Consider the following 17,406-nt stretch of genomic DNA (forward strand, 5'->3'; position numbering starts at 1 on the left):
TCGAACCGTAAATGTTCTGAGCGTTATCGATATAGGATATATTTTATCGAAGTATTTACAAAATGACGTTATAAAAACGATTATCGCGAATAAATTGGAAAGAAATGGCAACGCTGAAAGTATTATCGTTTCATCCCTCTTTACGAGAAGTTTGTTCATTAAAGCGTCGCGTCTCGTTATGGCTACTGTTTGGTCGAACGTCGGTCGCCGAGGAACGCTCGTTTCGCGTAGATGTCGCCAGCGCGCTAAAAAGCAGCGCCCTCGAGCCTGCAGCTTCGAGATCGAGCGCGCGACTAGAATTTCGTGCAACGCACGAACGCGGAAACGTCAATGTTTCTGCTCGTTATTTGCAATCGTAATTCGACGCGATCCTTGGAAAGTAACCTTCGACGCGAATCGTTGAACGTCTCGCATCCATAAACGTCGAACGTAAAACGCGAGCGCGCTTTTACGCGTTCGTTCGACGCAAACAGTTTGATCGCAAAAATCCCGAGAACGGAAAGATTTACGATTCGAACTGAACGAGTCGCGTCCTTACGAGCGGAACGAAGGTACGACGAGCGGTTGGGATAACAGGGAACGATGCGCGGTAAAGAACGAAAAGGTATATAGTCGGGGCCGGGAGGCGAGGGGTGGCGGCGCGGAGGCGAGGAGAGCCGCGGCGAGTCGAGTCGAGGCTAGACGAAACGAAAGAAGGCGAAAGGATGCATGGCTAGGTAACCGGCGAGACGAGACAAGACGCGGCGAGAAACGAGGCGGGGTAACGATGCGAACGAAGAGAAGGCGAGGTAAGTCGGTGCAAGCGAATAATAGCCGAAACGACCCTGAAACCGAGGCCATCGTTGTTCGTTGGCCCGAACAACGCGCGAGCACGTTCGTTTCTCTTTACCTTCGCGCGCAATCTTTTACGTCGTATCGAGCGCAAACGCGAGCGAACGGACGAGCGATAAACGCTGCGGACTCCGGTACCAACGAAAACGTTCGATCTTTCGTTCGCTTCGAAGCCCGCTGGAACGGTCTAACTCGAAGCGTTTTAACGAAACGTCGTAGCGAACGTCGATAAAGCGCCGAAAACTTTCGGATTAGTTATAACCGCGTGTACCCGAGGGCGCTACCGAAGTACCTCGACTGTTCGTATCGCGTCGCGTTCATCGATTCTCGGCCAACCACGAACGAGACGACGCTTCGTCCGTGCCACGCGCTTCTCGTTGCTTTATTTTCGTTCAAAAGGAAAACGAACGACCGAATTTAATTTCCAGTTTCGGAAATGAGTTTTTCAAGAAATACGTACAAATCGAAAGACAGATGTTCGTACTCGATCGTGAATCCCTTTAACGAATGGTTCGCGAGTATAGGGCAAAAAGCGAGAGAACGGAAACGACGACGTTCATGATGCGACTCGTTCGTAACGTGGTCGGATACGGTCGGTTCTGCTCCAGTTACGTTTCTTTCCGATCTTTCTCCGATCACGACTGCTCCTTTCCGAACGTTTCGCATCGATCCGATTCGCTCGCAAAATTCTTCCCACCGACGCGACGCGATTCGAATTCGCGGCATACGCGACGACGCGCGGCGCGCATCGGGAAGTGATTCGACCGCGAGACGCGCGCTCGTTCGAACGATCGTCGTCGCTTCTCGACACCGGAAATCGGATGTCTCTTTTCCTCCGTTTTCGTTACCCTTGCCCCGGGGCTCGCGTCATCGCCCTTGGTCCACGCAGCCGATTCGTCACAGTCGTCCAAGATTAGACGCTAGCGTTTCCACGAACCGAGTCGCGCTACATGCCGTAACCGCGCGACGCTCGTTTTTCCGGTAGATCGTGTTCGACGAATCTCGATTCGTCTACGATTCGGCTCTCGTAACGGCGCGATACAGGCTGCGAACGAGCCAGAAACGGTCGACGAATGCATCGGATAGTAAGCGGAAATACCCGTGCGTCGGTTTTCTTAAACTGCGCGTCTCTTGGGTTACCGCGACGCGCGCTCTCGGTTCGTTCGTCTCCGAGGTAATAACGCTGGCGACGCGTTCGACGTTTCTCTCTCGTTTATCGGCGGTTCCGAGAAGCAACTTCTGCCACTTCCAGTCGCGTCGGGTCAACGTTCCGTGATCGTAAAGCCAGGTCGCGCGTTCAGCCGATACGGACCTGGAAAAGAGAAAGGATAACCGCGACCAAACGCGACCAACGCCGGGAAGCCTCGAATCGGAAGAACGATGCGCGCCCGGTTCCTTTCGACCGCTTTTCGAGGAAAGCGCTCGACTTCTAGCTTATAGGACGAGGGAGCAAGAGGGAAGTTTGCGCGGAAACGAACGTAAAACGATCCCGATGGTACTCCGAGGGACCGGGAACGACTCGAGGGCACATCCAGTGACCGGCCGAGTTCGAGGGAGCGCGCGCGAAACGATCGTGTTCGTTCGAGCGGAAAACCAGACTCGAGAGTCTCGACGAAGAGAGAAAAGCGACGAAACGAGGAACGGGTGAACGACTCGTCGAAGCCGAGGGATACGATCAAAGGGAGGGAGATTTTCGATCGATTCCCGTCGAGAGAAAGACCGAAGACGACGCTAAATTAAATCGCGATCGAATCCGTGCTCGTTCGGTTTCCGTTTTGTGACGCGCGCGGATCGCCGAAGGAAACGAAAGGAACGTTGGACGAGCGGTAAAGAGGAGAGAAGGAGAAAGCGACGCGTTCGGATCGCGACCACCCGAAAGGCAAAGATTTGTGGAAAAAATCGATTTATCCGAAGAACCGTAAAGCCGAGCGAGCGACGCGAGGCGGTGCGACGAGGCGTCCTTCTTCGAGAACTCGGCTCTCCTTTTACGGCACGGAAGGTCGAAACGGAAAAAAGCGATTCGTGGAAGGCGTCTATGCTCGGTCCCTGTTCAGTTGCCGGGATAGTCGGCCACTTTGTCGGCGAGTTTATTATTCGTAACGGAGAATTCGAGAGAGGATCGACTGGATTATCGCGGACGTTCTGCTCTCCGCCGCCCCCTCGCGCCGTCCCGTGTTCGTCGCGTCCCGCGACCCTCCCGCGTCATCCTTCTCTCTCTCCTTTTCGTCTTTTCATCCTTCGACGATTTACCAATTTCGTAACGCGTCGACGCGACGGAGAATTGGCGCGCGCGCGCGCGCGCACGCAACCTTTCCCAACCGAACGCGTTCGTTTCATCTTTTCTCCGGAGACCGACGCGATCGCGTTTCGGTTTCCCACGGAACCTTGCGTAGGGAGAAAACGTTAGGACGGGCATCGACGCGACCGAACCTCGAGATTTACGAGCGCGGCTTCGCGAGCTTCGGATTCTCCGCGTTCTATCGACGGACGATTCTCCGGGTACGAATTACGGTAGCACGCTACAACAGCCGCTCGTCCCTCCGTCCCGCGGTGGCCGAATAAAAGGCCGCGTCGCGTCCCTACGACCCGTAACTGTTCCCTCGAGCGAGTTCACCGGGATCGGTTCGAGCGTTCCTCGGTCAGGCTTTCTTCGGATCGGTGCGCGTACTCGACCGAAAATCGTCCGTTCCTTTGTACCGAACGAGTCCCGCTCTCGTATCCTCGTTCGACGTCTTTCGGTTGTCACGGAATCGGACGTGGCACGGCCATTGAAACTCGAGATCCTTCGCGAGACCGTCTATTCAAAGCATCCTGTCGTTCTCTCTTTCTCTTTCTTTCCTCGTCCCCGTCTCCCTATTGCCGGCGACTCTAGGCTAAAGCGTCTTATGAAAAGGAGCGAGGGTCGAGGCGATCCGAGGATCGAGAAGAAAGAGCCTAGGTCCTTTCGGGCCTCGCGCGGCATTCGGTTTATTCGTTCGGACGTTTGCCGCGAGCCAAACTCCTACAGTCGTCTACCTGCGTCGGAATAAGCGCACGGACGCGCGAAAATTTTCGTCCGCGGCGTTGAAAAGCGACCGCGCGGTTGATCTCTGCGAAAGAAAGCGTCGTTTCTCGTTTAGAAAGCTCGCGAGACGAAGCAGCAGGGAGAGCGGAGCAAACGGAAACTGCGCTGCATTCGACGAGATTTTGGCATTCGCTTTGGAAAAACGAGCTAGCGAACGTACGTACGCCGTACGGTGACGCACGGGGAAACTCCTGTTCCTCGTCGGTTGGCCGGCGAACCGCGAGGTTTACGAGTCGCGAGGAAATTGCGAGCCTCGATCGGATAAATATAACCGGCGCAAATTCTCGACGAGCAAACGCGAACTCGTAACCGTAACCGCTCGACCTCGCGTTCTTCGCCGCGATCGACCCCTCTCTTCCCTGCCTTCCAGATTATTCGTTTTTCGGGACGCTCCCGCCCCGCGAACCACCCGCGAGAAAAGCACGCGGACGAGGGTGAAGCGACGAATCGATATCTCGAGGAACGAAGGGGAGATAAATCTCGGATCCGAGGCTCGCTCGCTTTCCCTCGCGAAAGGGGCGGCACGCGGTCGAAACCCTTCCGTTACCGGTCGTCCCGATGAAAATTCGTTCGCTCTATCGCTCGTTCGCTCGAATCTCGCTTGGATGACCTACTTTTCAAACACGTGGCGTTTTACGATCCTCCTCGGTGGCTCGAAAAAACGTGCCCGCCTCGACGCTACGATGCCTCTGAAAGAGCTCCGAGCCTCGGGGAACACAGGGGTACCATTGTACTCGAATGGCAGCTGCGTCGCAACCATTTAAACGCGGCTTTATTTAGCGATACCGAACAGCGAGAACGAAGAGGCCGAAGGCGAAAGCGAGGGAGGAGACGAATCCGACGACGACGACGACGAGTCTTTACCCGATGTTCTCTCGCGTCCCCAAAATTTTCCCCCTTTCGTCGTTGGTTTTTCTCCACGGATCGATCGTCGACGTGCTTCTTTCCGCGAAGTCTACCGTTTCGGAACAAGCCGGACCGATTAACGCGCGACGAGACTTATCGCGCCCCTGCCAGCACGGCGCGGCGCGGCACGGCACGACGAACTTTCGATAATCGCTTCGAAGCCCTGTCCGTTAATCCCGAACTAATTCCCGTTGCGACGAACCCGACGCGCTTCCACGACCCGTCAAGTTCCGGCAGCCCCTCGAGTTTCTCCTCTTAACGATCCACGCCCCGCTACGTTCTCGTCCGTGGACGGGACGAAGCCTCGTCGTAGAGACGCGCTTTCGAAATTTTCGGCGTCGATTCTCGCGAATCGCGTTGAAGGCGAACGAACGCGAGGCCTCGGGATAAGGTGTACTCGCTGGGCGTTCGCACCGCGACTCGAGTACTCGACCGGAGATTCTAGAAATAGCGGCGTATTTTCCCTCGGAGGGAATCGAACTCGCGACCTTACGAGTTGCACCTCGACCGCACCCCGTTACGTATTTTTAGACGGCATCGCCGTTCTCTCCGCTTTTCCCGAGAACCAGCATGGCTCTCGCGGCGATTTTTGCTCCGACACGAGTCATCGCGCTTCGCTTTTCTCTCAGAGCGTTCGAGATACGCGATCGACGCTTGCGGTTTAGCCGTCCGCCGAGAACGATTTTGCATTCGGCGTAGCGGCAGGTATAACTGCCGAGGACGAGGCCTATTTCGTAGAACCAGTTTCGTCGGAGATGCTCGGAGATTTACGATCGTTCGGAACCCCTTTTCGAACCGCGATCGTCCCCGCGTTTCTTCCCCGACCATTCCTTTCCGTTCGATTCGACGCGTTACGCGATCGTTTCGCCACGAATTCGCGCTCTCTTCCCGATTTCGTCTCTCGATTCTCGAAATTTCGCCAACTTTCCATCTTCGAGGCTTTCCGCCGAGTCTTCGCGGACCTCGCCGATACTTCCCTCGTTACCTCGTCCGTTCGAAAATATTCGAGTACGAGATCGAGCCTTAAGACGAGAATTAATAACGTACATCCAGGATTTATTCGCTCGTCTACCTGGCTGGAGAGCAGCCAGTTTGCCTGTTCGCCTTGCTCTGCTCACCTTCCCGCTTACCTATCCGCTCGCCTTTCCGTCCGTTTGCCTCCCTATTTACCTACCTGCCTGCCTACTTACCTTTCTACCTACCTACCTACCTACCTACCCACCTTCCAACTTACCTGTCCGTTCGACTGGCCGCTTACCTGCTCGCCGGTTTCTTCGCTCGTTTCGGGGGCGCCGTATTTCTTCGAAGACGACTGGCAACGCGCGCGGCGCGCCGACTCTCCGTCGCGATCCGGAAGTTCGTCGAGAACGAGGAAGACGAACGGGTTTCGATAGGACGAGATCGCGAGTTTGCCGTTCGTTCCGCCGACGCGTTTCGAGTCGCGTATCGCGGCCGTATAGCTGCGCCGCTCGAACTGGTAGAATCTTTCGCTTTCACCGAAGCGAAGTTACTTCGAACGCGGGCCTCGCCCGTCTACGATTACGCAACCGACTCTACGACCTGGTTCCCATAATTGCCCGAGTGCGCCCGTTGGATCGTTCCGAACGGTCCTCGAAACAACGCCTATCTGGAACCTGAATCGTCGAGATTCGTGGCTCGCGAACCTCGACGAACGATCGAAACGGAGATGTTTCGGTATCGAAGCGATCATCGACGCTCTCGTAATCGACGCGAAGGCTCGCTTACGGATTAAAAGAAAGAGAAGCGCGACGAGGCAGCGTGTTTCGCCGGCCGGTTGGTCGGCCAACCGCGACCGACGTAAATAATATTTTTACGAGGGAATCACGGTGCACCTCGGCGACGACGCCAACGACGACGACGACGACGACGGCGGCTTTCTGCTTTTCGCTTTTTACTCGTCCCTCCGCTGGAGGGAATGAGTTTTTTCTGTCGGTGACGGCCGACTCGAGCTCCTCTCTTCGAACGAGCGAAACGCGTTCCCTCGATACCGGGAACTCGGCGACGCTCATCCTCCGCTCGCGTCGAATCGTTCGGGACGTTCGCGGAACGCGTTACCGCGACGCGCGACGCTTCGCTAACCGAACGATTTATCGTCGCGCCTCGTTATCGCGCGGCCGATCCTTCGTTGCTCCGCTCCGGTGCAGCGTATCGAGTTCGCCTGCTTATCTTTCCACGAATTACGTCGAGCACGCGGACGCGACGCAGCGATTTTACCTCGCCTCGAGCGCGCTTCCTTCTCGGAACGCTTCTCGGCGTTTTCCTCGCTCGTTCGATCTCGCTCCGTTCTTTCGCGTCATCGTTCGAAACGTCGGATGAACCAGCGAACTGCACGAGGAAAAGCGAGCGGACGACGGAGACAGAAAATAGATGCGGAGAAAGAGAGAGTCAGCGACGCAAGGACGACGCGAGCTAGAGATCGAAGGTAAAAGGAACGCGCGAATCCTGGAGAGAGACATAGCTGGACGTTTTAAAGCTGTAAAAACGGTTAGGCTACCGCGTTACTCTCGCGCCCCAGCCGATTCGCTTAGCCGCGATAAAGAGCAACGTGACTCAAACACGAGACGAACGCGATACCTTCGAATACCTTTAGCACCGTTACAGTCGAGTCGGCGATAAAAGGAGAGAGAGAAAGTCGAGAACAAAGTCCGCCGGTAGATTTCGGCAGCGATCGGCATCGACGATTCTCCTTGGAGCGTCGCCGCCCGCTCCTATTAATAATCGGGCTCGGCGAGAGTCGCGCGACGTTGGCGAACCGGAACGATGTTGGCGAGGACGTCGTTTATTCGCGGCACGGAAGGTTAACGAATCGCTTTACCGCTACGCGCCCTTGGCGAATCGCCGCGTGCGGAATTTCGACGTCCGCGGTAACGACATAGCGCGGTTCGATATCGAACGCTAAAAGTTCGAGCGCGAAGAAAATCGCGTAACCTCGGTTGAATTCGCTGGCGTTGCGGCGAACTTGCCGCGCCAGGTTTTCCCGGTGCGACGCGGGAGACCGACCGTTAGTCACGCGTTTCGCTTCGACTGCTCTTTTCTTTCCTTCTCACCGTTTCCCCAACTTCTACTCGTGTACCGTGAATTTAATGACGCTCGAATCCTTTTTGTCGTTTCTTTTCAAAATTATTAATCTGTTCTGACTGCTCGGCTTTGCGTTCCATCCGAATACGCACGGAGAGGAGCAGTTTTTTCTCCAACGACTACGACCAATCCACTTTGGTTCGTAGAATTACGAAATTGGCAAACTCGCGCGCGCATCGTGTTGACTTTTCCCGTGCCAATTCCTTCTCGTTTAAAGCGTTTCGACTCGTTGCGATTTAACGCGATCACCGCTGTATCTCCTGTACGAACGCGTTCTATCGAAGATCGAATTATTTCGGGTAATATTCCGGTTTCGAGGTTTTCGAGGCTTCTCGAAAGCGTCGACGCGTTCGCGGGCTGTTTTATCCGAGGCACGGCGACAGTGTCGCACCCCCGCCTTACCCCGCCATCTACCCTCTGATCCCGCCGCGCTCCGCCACCCTCCGTCGCGTCGACCGAGTACCAAGGATTTCGCGTTAAACGAACGAGTTTCACCGACCTTGACCGTACCGTCTCGCGAACCGGTCAAAGACGTTTCCCTCCATCGGTCGATAATCTTTCGCGCCTGCAACGATCGCTCTTCTTCGATCGAACGAATCTCCCGTTTCGCGCGGACGACGGAAGCCGCGTTCGAGGCCTCGACGAGATTCGATCGTAACCTCGACGAGGTCAGAGACCCCTCGATTTGGTTGGTAAACCATGTGTACCGACCGTCCTCGTTCTCTTCACGTTCCAGCGTGACGCGCGACGTTTCCGCGAGCGATACGTCGAAAACTCGACGCTCGATCCTTCGGCTGTTCGAGCTTTCCGTCTCGCGCGATCTTCGAGTTTGTCCGTTCGCGCGTGTGTCGTTAAATATCGGAGTTGACATCGTTTGACCCGTCTTTCCGTTGCTCTCGACTCTCGGTTCTCGATTCGTAGACTCTGACTCACGTCAGGGTCGTCGGTACGAGGTCAACGACAAACAAACTTCGCTCGCGAGCGCGCGATCTCGTCTCGCTTCGCCCAGCCGCTCGCCTCTCCGTTCGCCTCCGCCTCTCGCCGCGTCTCGCCGCTCTGCCCGTCCTCTCGTCCCACCTCGTGCCTCGTTTCGCCTCGTTTTGCCGCGTCTCGGTTCACCTCGCTTCGTCCGTGCGTCGCGTTTCTCTTCTCTTACCGTCCTCTCTTCTCCGCGTCTTTTTCCGATACCGCGAACGCGAACTTTTCTTTTTTTATCCGGCGCGCGATATCGCCACCCTTCGCGGCGCTCGCTTCGTCGATCGATCGCGCGTTTACCGCGAGTTCTCGGATCGGAACCGAGAGAGGACGGAAAGTCGAGCGGACGCGCGGTCGAGCGAGCTATCTAGTCAGTCAGTCAGTCAGTCAGTCAGCCAGCCAGCGAACCGGTCAGTCAGCCAACCGAGCCACGTTTTCAGCCAGGCTGCTGCTGGTTGCCCCCTGAACCGGATCGCGGCATTAACCTCCGCCAGCGTCGTATATCGCTGCGCGTCCCTGCCTCCTCGCCGCTCCGCGCCGTACCCGCGATCTACCGTCGACCCTACTACCATTACCACCGTGACCGTCACCCTTTCGTGCGCGTCTCCTCTTTCTTCCCTTTCCCTCCCGCTTCGTCCTCCTTCCATCTCCGTCTATGCCTCCACCTCCGCCTTCGCTTCGACCACCTTCTCGTCGACGATCCTTGCCATCTGTTCGTGGCCGAGTCGGTGATTCCCACACTCCGCCGCGACGCAAAAGCGTCCGATAATTCGTTCGACGACCGCTAACGAAAGCGACAGAGGCGGATGAAAACACGGGGACGCGCGCGACCTCGGGGAAAGCGACGAGAGGAAAATCGGTAAGGGGATGGAACGTGGGTCAGGCGAGACGATCGCGATAGAACCTTCGGGCTTGTCTTCTGGTCGATCTTGGTAAAAACGTAGATTTCTCGTTTCGAATAGTAGAAATGGCGAGGGATAAAACGATGGACGCGCGAGGGAAAAGAAAGAAGGAAAGAAACCGGTTCCCGGTATAGGTTTATCGAACGAAGGCGTTATTTATCGAATCGAAGATTCCAGCCGTAGCCGAAGCGAAGGAAATGTAGGCCGAGGGGTAACAGGGAGACGGATCGCGAACGAAAAAGGCGATAGAAATTCTGTTTAAAGGGGATCGTTCGGTGGCGAACTTTGGCCTCGACCCGGAAGGTCAAGGACACGAGCAAACTGTCTGCACCGCCTTCTCGCGTCTCGTTTATCGGTGGTCGATTCGCGAACGGTAACGCGCGCTGCCCGATCGAAGCGACAGCTCGACGATAATTTCACCGTTAGATTTTACGCGCCGAGTGTTTTTTCGCCGATGCCGGTCTCGCGTCTGGTCTGGCCCAGTGGAGCGCGTTTTCCGAGCGCGCGTCGTCGCGCTTTACGCTTTACGGTCTACGCGGCGATCGAAGAACCCTCGCAAAGGCATCGTCCCCTTCGATAACGCCGCTTCGCCGCCGTTCGCTCGTCCACGGGATCGATTTAGGCAACGGTTCCGCGTTTCGATTTCGCGGCCAGGGTAATACGGTCCGACGCGCGCGAACCTACCGTGCGGTCACGCGACGCCTGCTCGTCTGACATCCTCCGATTCGCGCGATACGCTTCACCCTGGCTCGCTGATCGAACGAAACGACGTTCCAAAGTCCGTCGACCCGTCCCGAGCCGTCTAATCGGCTCGTTGCGCCGCGCTTCGGCGTTCGATATCGTTCATTACCTGCCAGACGCGAATCTTTTACCGCCAAGCGTTTCCGAGACACCGAAACGAACCGAAGGTTTTCGCGATCGGCCGAGATCGTACCGGAGATTCGCTTCGGCGAGCTCGCTTTTCTTCGAATCCGCTGTACCGATTTTCGCTCGATCGCGCGTACGCGATCATTTTCTAGTTTCGTTTCTTTCGGTGCGCATTTGCCGCGTCCGCTCCGATGCTTCGTCTCGCTCTTTCCCTCGTTCTCCGCCTCCGTCTTCGCGGGATTGCCCCCGTTCGGTGCTCAACTTTTCTTCCTTTCGACCGTCTGGCCGGTGCAGCCGCTCCTCCTGCCACACGATCTTCTCTTCCTCTCGGGAACCTCCGAGATTCGATCTATCTGCCGTCCTAACCGGCGATCGTGATCGCCAAGCTTGTAATTACATCGTAATTTATGCGTGTGTTACGGTGTACGGTTTGCCCTGCCTGTGGCCTTTTGACCATCTTCCTCTTCTGCCGTCCCTTCTCTGCCCTACCCGACCCTACCCTCCTCTTCTCTTCTTTTCCCCTCTCTACCATACCCTTCCTTTCCCTTCGCTGCTCTCACCGTCGCGCCGCGCCTGCCCGTTTTCTCTTTTCCGCGCGTACGTCGATCGCGCTCCTTTCTCGCTCGTCCGTATCCTCTTATCCTACCGTTTTGCTCAAGATATTTTCTCGCTCGCGACAAATTTCGTAGCTGCGATACCCGATCTAACCTAATCGTGGCTTTGAGCTTGTTGAACGATCTTGCGAAACGAACTCGAACATTCGAGTTGTGTAACAGTTTTCGAAAATTTTTTATTCGATAAAATCTTGTTGCTCCCGTCCGGTAGAAGGGACCCTCGCTTCCCGACGATCCACGATACAGCGCGAAGCTCGATCGATCGCGCGTGTTCGAACCGTCGAGGAATATTCTGTTCGAATCGCTGCAGCTCGAACGAGTACCGCCTACGCCAGGTCGCGTCGTGCCGGATCAGGTTCGCGTCGCGGCGTCCTCTCGTTCTTTTATCGTTCGACGCGCGGAAAAGCTTTCCGAAAATCCAATCGCGTCGCGTTGCGTCGCTCGGCGAACGAGCTTCGAGGACGATTACGACGACGACAACGCGTCTGCCGGTGTTCAACGGCCGATAAGATAAAAACGAAGCGTGCGAAGGCTCGTCGGTGATTCATCGGTCGTCGCGCGTGGTCGTAACTGCGTAATACCGGGTTGTTTGGCGTACGTTAAATCGAACGAAAGTTTTGCCGAACGAACCGATTTTTCACGACAGATCGAACTGTGGACGGTTTCGATGACCGCGCCGATGTGGTCATCTTTCTCGCAGCCGGTGATCGACCTTCCGAGAATTCGATTCGACTTAATTATCGCGTTCGCCTACGCGGCGCGAGTCGCGAGCGACGACTCCGAGTTCGTCGCTTCGATTTTGCCCGCCGGAATCGTCGAAATTCTCGATCGGTATTCGTGTCCAGAGTCGTACCGCGAAAACCGGTACGATGGGCTCGACAGCGACGACGTCGTCTTTAAAAAGATTTCGGTAAAAGGCGATTCCGATTCGAACGAGATAGTCGAGTCGACCGATCGGGTTCGCTCGGATTTCCTCGGGCTCGGTCGGATTCGAACGGCCCTGGTAGCCTGGTCGGTCGATTCGACGCGGACCCAAGCGTTCGACGTGCAGCACGCTCGAAACCATGGATGAGTTCGTCTTCGCTTTTCCTCTATACCGCTTTTATCCGACCCTAGCCTAATGGGAATAGACTGCGCGCTCTGCCGGAAAAATTTCGGTTCGACACCCGAATCACGCGCATCACGGCAATAACAAAATAGAAACCCTTTTACGGTTTACGCGTTGGAAAGGCTTCTTCCTTCTCTCGCGTCGAATTGGACGCCTCTTACGGATGTCGCGGTCCATTTCCATATGTTTACGGGTTCGATCGGCCACCGATCCTCTTCCGTTTTCGGGGTAAGAGTGTTCGCGTTGATGCGGAAGAAGAGAAAAGAGAAAGATGGCGAAGGAGAAGGCACGGCTGTTCGAAGAAAATCGCTTGTACGGAAGTCCGCGAGCAACGGCATCGATGGAGAATCGATGGTCGACCGGTGGTTGGACAGCTCGGAAATTTGTCGAGAAACAAAGCGTCTTTTCGATAAGACGATCATCGATCGGGGCGAACGCGTAAACAAACGGAAGAAACGCAGCTGGCAACGCAGTCACGGTACGTGGCATTGCGAGTGCTAATGCACCGAGGTCACCAGGAAGCTGCTATCTAAGGCACACGCGGTTGCGAGAGTCCGCGATATCGTTTGCGCTCTTTCTTTGTAACGAACAGCTGGTCGAGCTGAGTCAGTGGTACGGCCTTGATTGCGCCGTAGCGGAAGATCGGTCTTGCTTTCGTTGCGACTCGCGTCCCCGCGCGTCTCCTCTCCGTCCCCGGCCGTGCTCTGCGCCTCTACCCCGTAATCCGTATTCCCCGCTTGCCGTCTGTGCCGCCGAGCTGCAACGTCGTCCGATCGAACGCTACCCGGAATCGGTTCGACGTTTTTCTCGCGATTTAGCGATCGTTTCGATCTCGGTCGTTCCCACTGCCCTCCCGTATCGCTGTCGCGTTATCGTCTCGCGATAAAGCGCGACGCGAGTCGCTACGACCGATAGCGTCGCGTTTCGACCGACCCCCGGCGTGCTCCTTCCACCGACGCACCGTCTTTCGCAATCGGTCTCGCTTCGATGCGAGTCGAGCTAACCTAATTGCGCTGCAGTTTTGCCAGCAAAGTTTGCTCGTCCAACGGGATCGCCGGTCGGATAAGGGGCACCGAGGGGACGGGAGTTGCGCGATCGCCAGAACACGCGTTTGTCCTCTTTCCTCCGTTTCTCCGCGGCGTCCATCCGTTGGATCGACGCACGCGCGAACCTCGGATAACGCGTTTCGAGAAAATCATCGAAACGCGGTTATTCGAGACACGGAATGTCGAGCGAAGCGAACGTTTCGTTTTCCGGAGAAAAAGTGAACGCGATACCGCGACGAAGAACGCGCGAGGCAAAAGTTCTAAAAACCCAGATAAAGCGAACAACGTCCGAACAAGACAATAACGATCGGAATGATTCACGGTAGCCGATAAAACCGGATACACCGTAACTGCGCCTCGTACTTTGCCCTTGCTGCCGACGCGGCAGCGGCTAAGCGACGAACGTCATCGCCGCGCGACTCTATCGTTTGGTCGTTCCTCTTTTCGATTTCGTTCTTTTTTTTTTCTTTTCCTCGCGTGTCGGTTTACCGGGCAGAGCGGGAGGAAAACGCAAAATCGATCGTTGCGCAACGGTTGCACGATAGCACCGATCGATAAAAGGAAAAACGAACGCGGCGCAGCTGCTTCGTCGATCTTCCCTTATCGCGTATCTCGTTACGCTCCTCGCCGCTCGTTCCGGGCTCGTTCGAAATACGCGCGAGGTCGCGAGCAATCGCGAGGATAACGAGATATCGCTCGTTCGTTTTCTCTCGGTTCGCCGAAATCGAGCGAACTCGAAACCGCTCGCGAATTCCTCGGCACCGATACCGCATACCGGAAGCGTTATTCGACGGAATCGATTCGAACGATTACTAGGAATCGATCGCGGCAACTCGGACCGAGGTCTCGAGGCGCGTTAAGGTTTTCTCGGCCGGTCTCGTGAATCATTGCTCGCGTGAGTCATCGCGCGAGTCAGCGAAGGTGCAAAGTTTCGCCGTTCGAAGGCACGGCACGGCACGGCCAGAAACGAACGCGCGCTTTTTCCGAGCGGAAGCCCGACGCTCTTCTCGCGTTCGCTTCCGACGTCTCGGTTCGATCGCCGGCTGCCGGTCGATCGGCCGGCTACCGTCTGCCGTTTACCGTCTGCCGTCCGCGTTCTCCGCTCGCCGTCTGCTCGCCCCAGAATCTTGCTCCTCTTCCGTGCGCGCGCGCGTGCCCCGGGGCAACCGCGACGATCTCGAAGAAAACGGTAAGGAAACTCTCGAGGGATCGACGGCGCGCTTCCGCGCTCGAAACGGAAATCGGTGCGGGATGAAACCGATCGGAGGGACGAGAGGAGCTTGTATCGAAGAGAAGGTCGAAAGAGGCGGCGGAGGAGAAAGGGAGCGGGAGATAGAGGCGCCGAGGGTGGCGGTGGTGGTGGTAAAGGAGACGGCGCGGCGACGCGAAGAGGGAGACAACGCGAAAAAACCTTGAGGCTAGCCGGGTGGCATGGCCTCGACTTCTCTCCTCGGGGACCTTCGACGCGTTTCCGTTCGAAAGCGAAACGCTCGGTTTCGCGGAGGATGCGTTCGCGAATTGAGAAACGCGCGCTCCTCGATACCGAAGCGGACACGGAAGAGGTTCGGTGGCGATCGAGAACTATCGCGTCGAAACCGATCGATGCAGCGAGAGCGCGCGCGCTCGCTCGAAGGCGAGAGGGAAAGCGCGGACGAGAAGGAGAGCGAAAACTGGAACGGGAACGGACGGCTCGCGAACGCGCGTCATCGATAAATTATTTTCCGTCGACGGCGAGTAGCCGGTCAATATAAATCCACGTTATCCGAGTGTTTACGTTGCTTTCTCGTTGCGCGATTACGGATCGCGCAATAAGAGCGCGTCGGCCGTTCGAAGGAAAAGACGCGATCCTTATCGATCGCGCGGAAAACGAGCGAAACGAGTCGAATTCGAATCCGTAAGGAGGAGGCCGTAAAGACGTTCGATCGGGATCCGCGTAATTGGAACGGCCGACACGCGGACGAGAGCGTTGAACCTTTTATTCGCGTAGACGCGAATAAGTGGGTCGCGTGTACGTACGGAGTCGGTCGGTCGGTCGTGCGGCACGCCGCTCCGCGCGAGCTAATGTCGCAAGCTCTGACTAACGGACGCGATTTTTCTCCGCGAAACTAGTCGCGCTATCGGGACACGGTTATCGAGCCGATACGTTGCAACAGAGCGTACACCCACGCTTCGGTTTGCTCCGTTTTGCTTCCATTTCGCTTCCATTTCGCTCGGTCTCTATGGGATCGCGGCGTCGATACACTCGCGGATAGAGCGTCGTAACGGAAGGAGATCGAAACGAACGAGAAAGCCTAGGTGTCGCGACTCGGCGTCGGACGGAAACAAAGAAAAGAGCGAAGAAAGATGGACTCGAGTCGGGTCGAGTTTACGACGTACGACTTAAAACCGTCCGCGTGATTCATAGCGTTCGCCGCGCATCGCCGGTCGAGCGAGATCGTTCTCTCTCTCGGCCGACCGGTTTTGGCAGCGGCCTACGATACACGTGTTTCCAATAAGCTTTTATCGTCGAATAAATCAGTCGCGGGCTTATCGCGAGATTACGATGTTTGCGCGCGCGACGACTCTCGACGCTCTTTGACCCTTATCCTTCTACCTTTTCCGTCGTTTCTCTTCGCGGCGATGTTTTTCCCACGACGCGATACGACGCTTCCCGTTCGATCGCGAGCTCCTTCGTTTCGCGTCTCCCGTATCGCGTATCGCGCCTCGCGAACAAAGCCACCGGCGGCTCGACCGCCAAACCGGCCAGCGAAAAAACGAAAACCCACGACTCTCGTTCTCCGACTCGCGCGAGTCTCGACCTCGAGCGTTCCACGAACGGAGATCGTTGCACGCCGCGAGAGGAAATGCCGAGTCGCGTTGAACCCAGCCGCGAGATTCGAACTCGGGACCTTGGACTAACCATTGACCTCGATAGCTACATATATACCGTACCTCGCGGTATGCAGCCACCAGCATCCTCGACTCGCGGCGCAACTTGCTCGCTCGCGGCCTCCGACCGTCTCCGTTCGTTCCTCTTCCCGCTGTCCGTCCGATTCGCCGATTAGCCGATCCCGCGCTAACCATTTTTCCGACCTCTTTCCTTCGCGCGGGCCTCACCAAATCGATCGAAGAGAATCCGCGCGTTTTATCGTTCGAACGATTTCCGCGTTGTTCCGCGCGTGTCGAACGGGTTTTCGATCGTTACCGAGAAAACGGAAAGGGGAAAACAGACGCGGAGAGTGGCAAAGAGGATGCGGTGCGCGCGGACGTAAACGAACGAACAGTATTTCGTTGGCAAGCCTGCTCTCTCGAACGAGTGGGTGCAACGCCACCGTAGACCTTGAACGATTATTTTACAACGGAACTCGCTTCGTTCGACTCGCTCTCCGAGTCGCTCCGCGTACGCGCCTTCGATCGATCGATACTCGATACCGCGTTCGCGTTACGACCGATAACCGTTTAGGGCGAACATCGAACGTTTTTCTTCTTCGTTCGATTCGAGTTCGATCGGTTCGCTAACCGTAAACGAGTTTTCGTCGGAGGCGCTCGAACCGGAATCGATCCGATCGAGGAGACGAAATACGCACGCGCGTACAGGAAAAAACAGAGTACGCGTCGGAAAACGAAGAAAAAGATTGGAGCGATGATCGCGAAAGCGGCAACGTTTGCTCGGTACCGTTCGTTCGCGTCGAAAGCTATTAATAGCTTTACTGCGCGTTATTATCGTTGACGCAGGCGGTTCATCGCGAGATCGCTCGCGAAAGGAAAACTCGATAGCTACCGCGCGAGAGAACTCGGAAGGGAACGAAATGTCGTAGCTGAACCAGCGGTTCGTTCGTCCATCCGTCCCCGTACGTTCACCGAGAGCGTTCGAACCACCGCTCTACCAGCACCGTCACCGCGCGCAATAACACCAGCTGCCCGACGTGGTCGACATGCGCGCGTCACGTGTTCCCAGACCCCCAATAACTCCTGGGAAAAACGTATCGAGGGAATCCGAAGGAAATTTCACCGA

The 17,406-nt window shown here is 56.3% G+C and overlaps 1 protein-coding gene across 2 annotated transcripts in view; it reads left to right on the forward strand.

The window, feature by feature from the left end:
• The first annotated feature begins 308 nt into the window (after nucleotides 1-308).
• The window catches only part of Dh31 (diuretic hormone class 2), a 33,630-nt gene continuing 16,532 nt past the window's right edge, over nucleotides 309-17,406 (forward strand). For both annotated transcript variants that reach the window (XM_076536143.1, XM_076536144.1), the window contains exon 1: nucleotides 309-788. In XM_076536143.1, the coding sequence (XP_076392258.1) occupies nucleotides 767-788 (22 nt within the window). In that variant the 5' untranslated portion in view covers nucleotides 309-766. The remainder of the gene's footprint in view (nucleotides 789-17,406) is intronic.

This window comes from Megachile rotundata, chromosome 10 (assembly GCF_050947335.1).
Source record: "Megachile rotundata isolate GNS110a chromosome 10, iyMegRotu1, whole genome shotgun sequence".
Taxonomy (NCBI): Eukaryota; Metazoa; Arthropoda; class Insecta; order Hymenoptera; family Megachilidae; genus Megachile; species Megachile rotundata.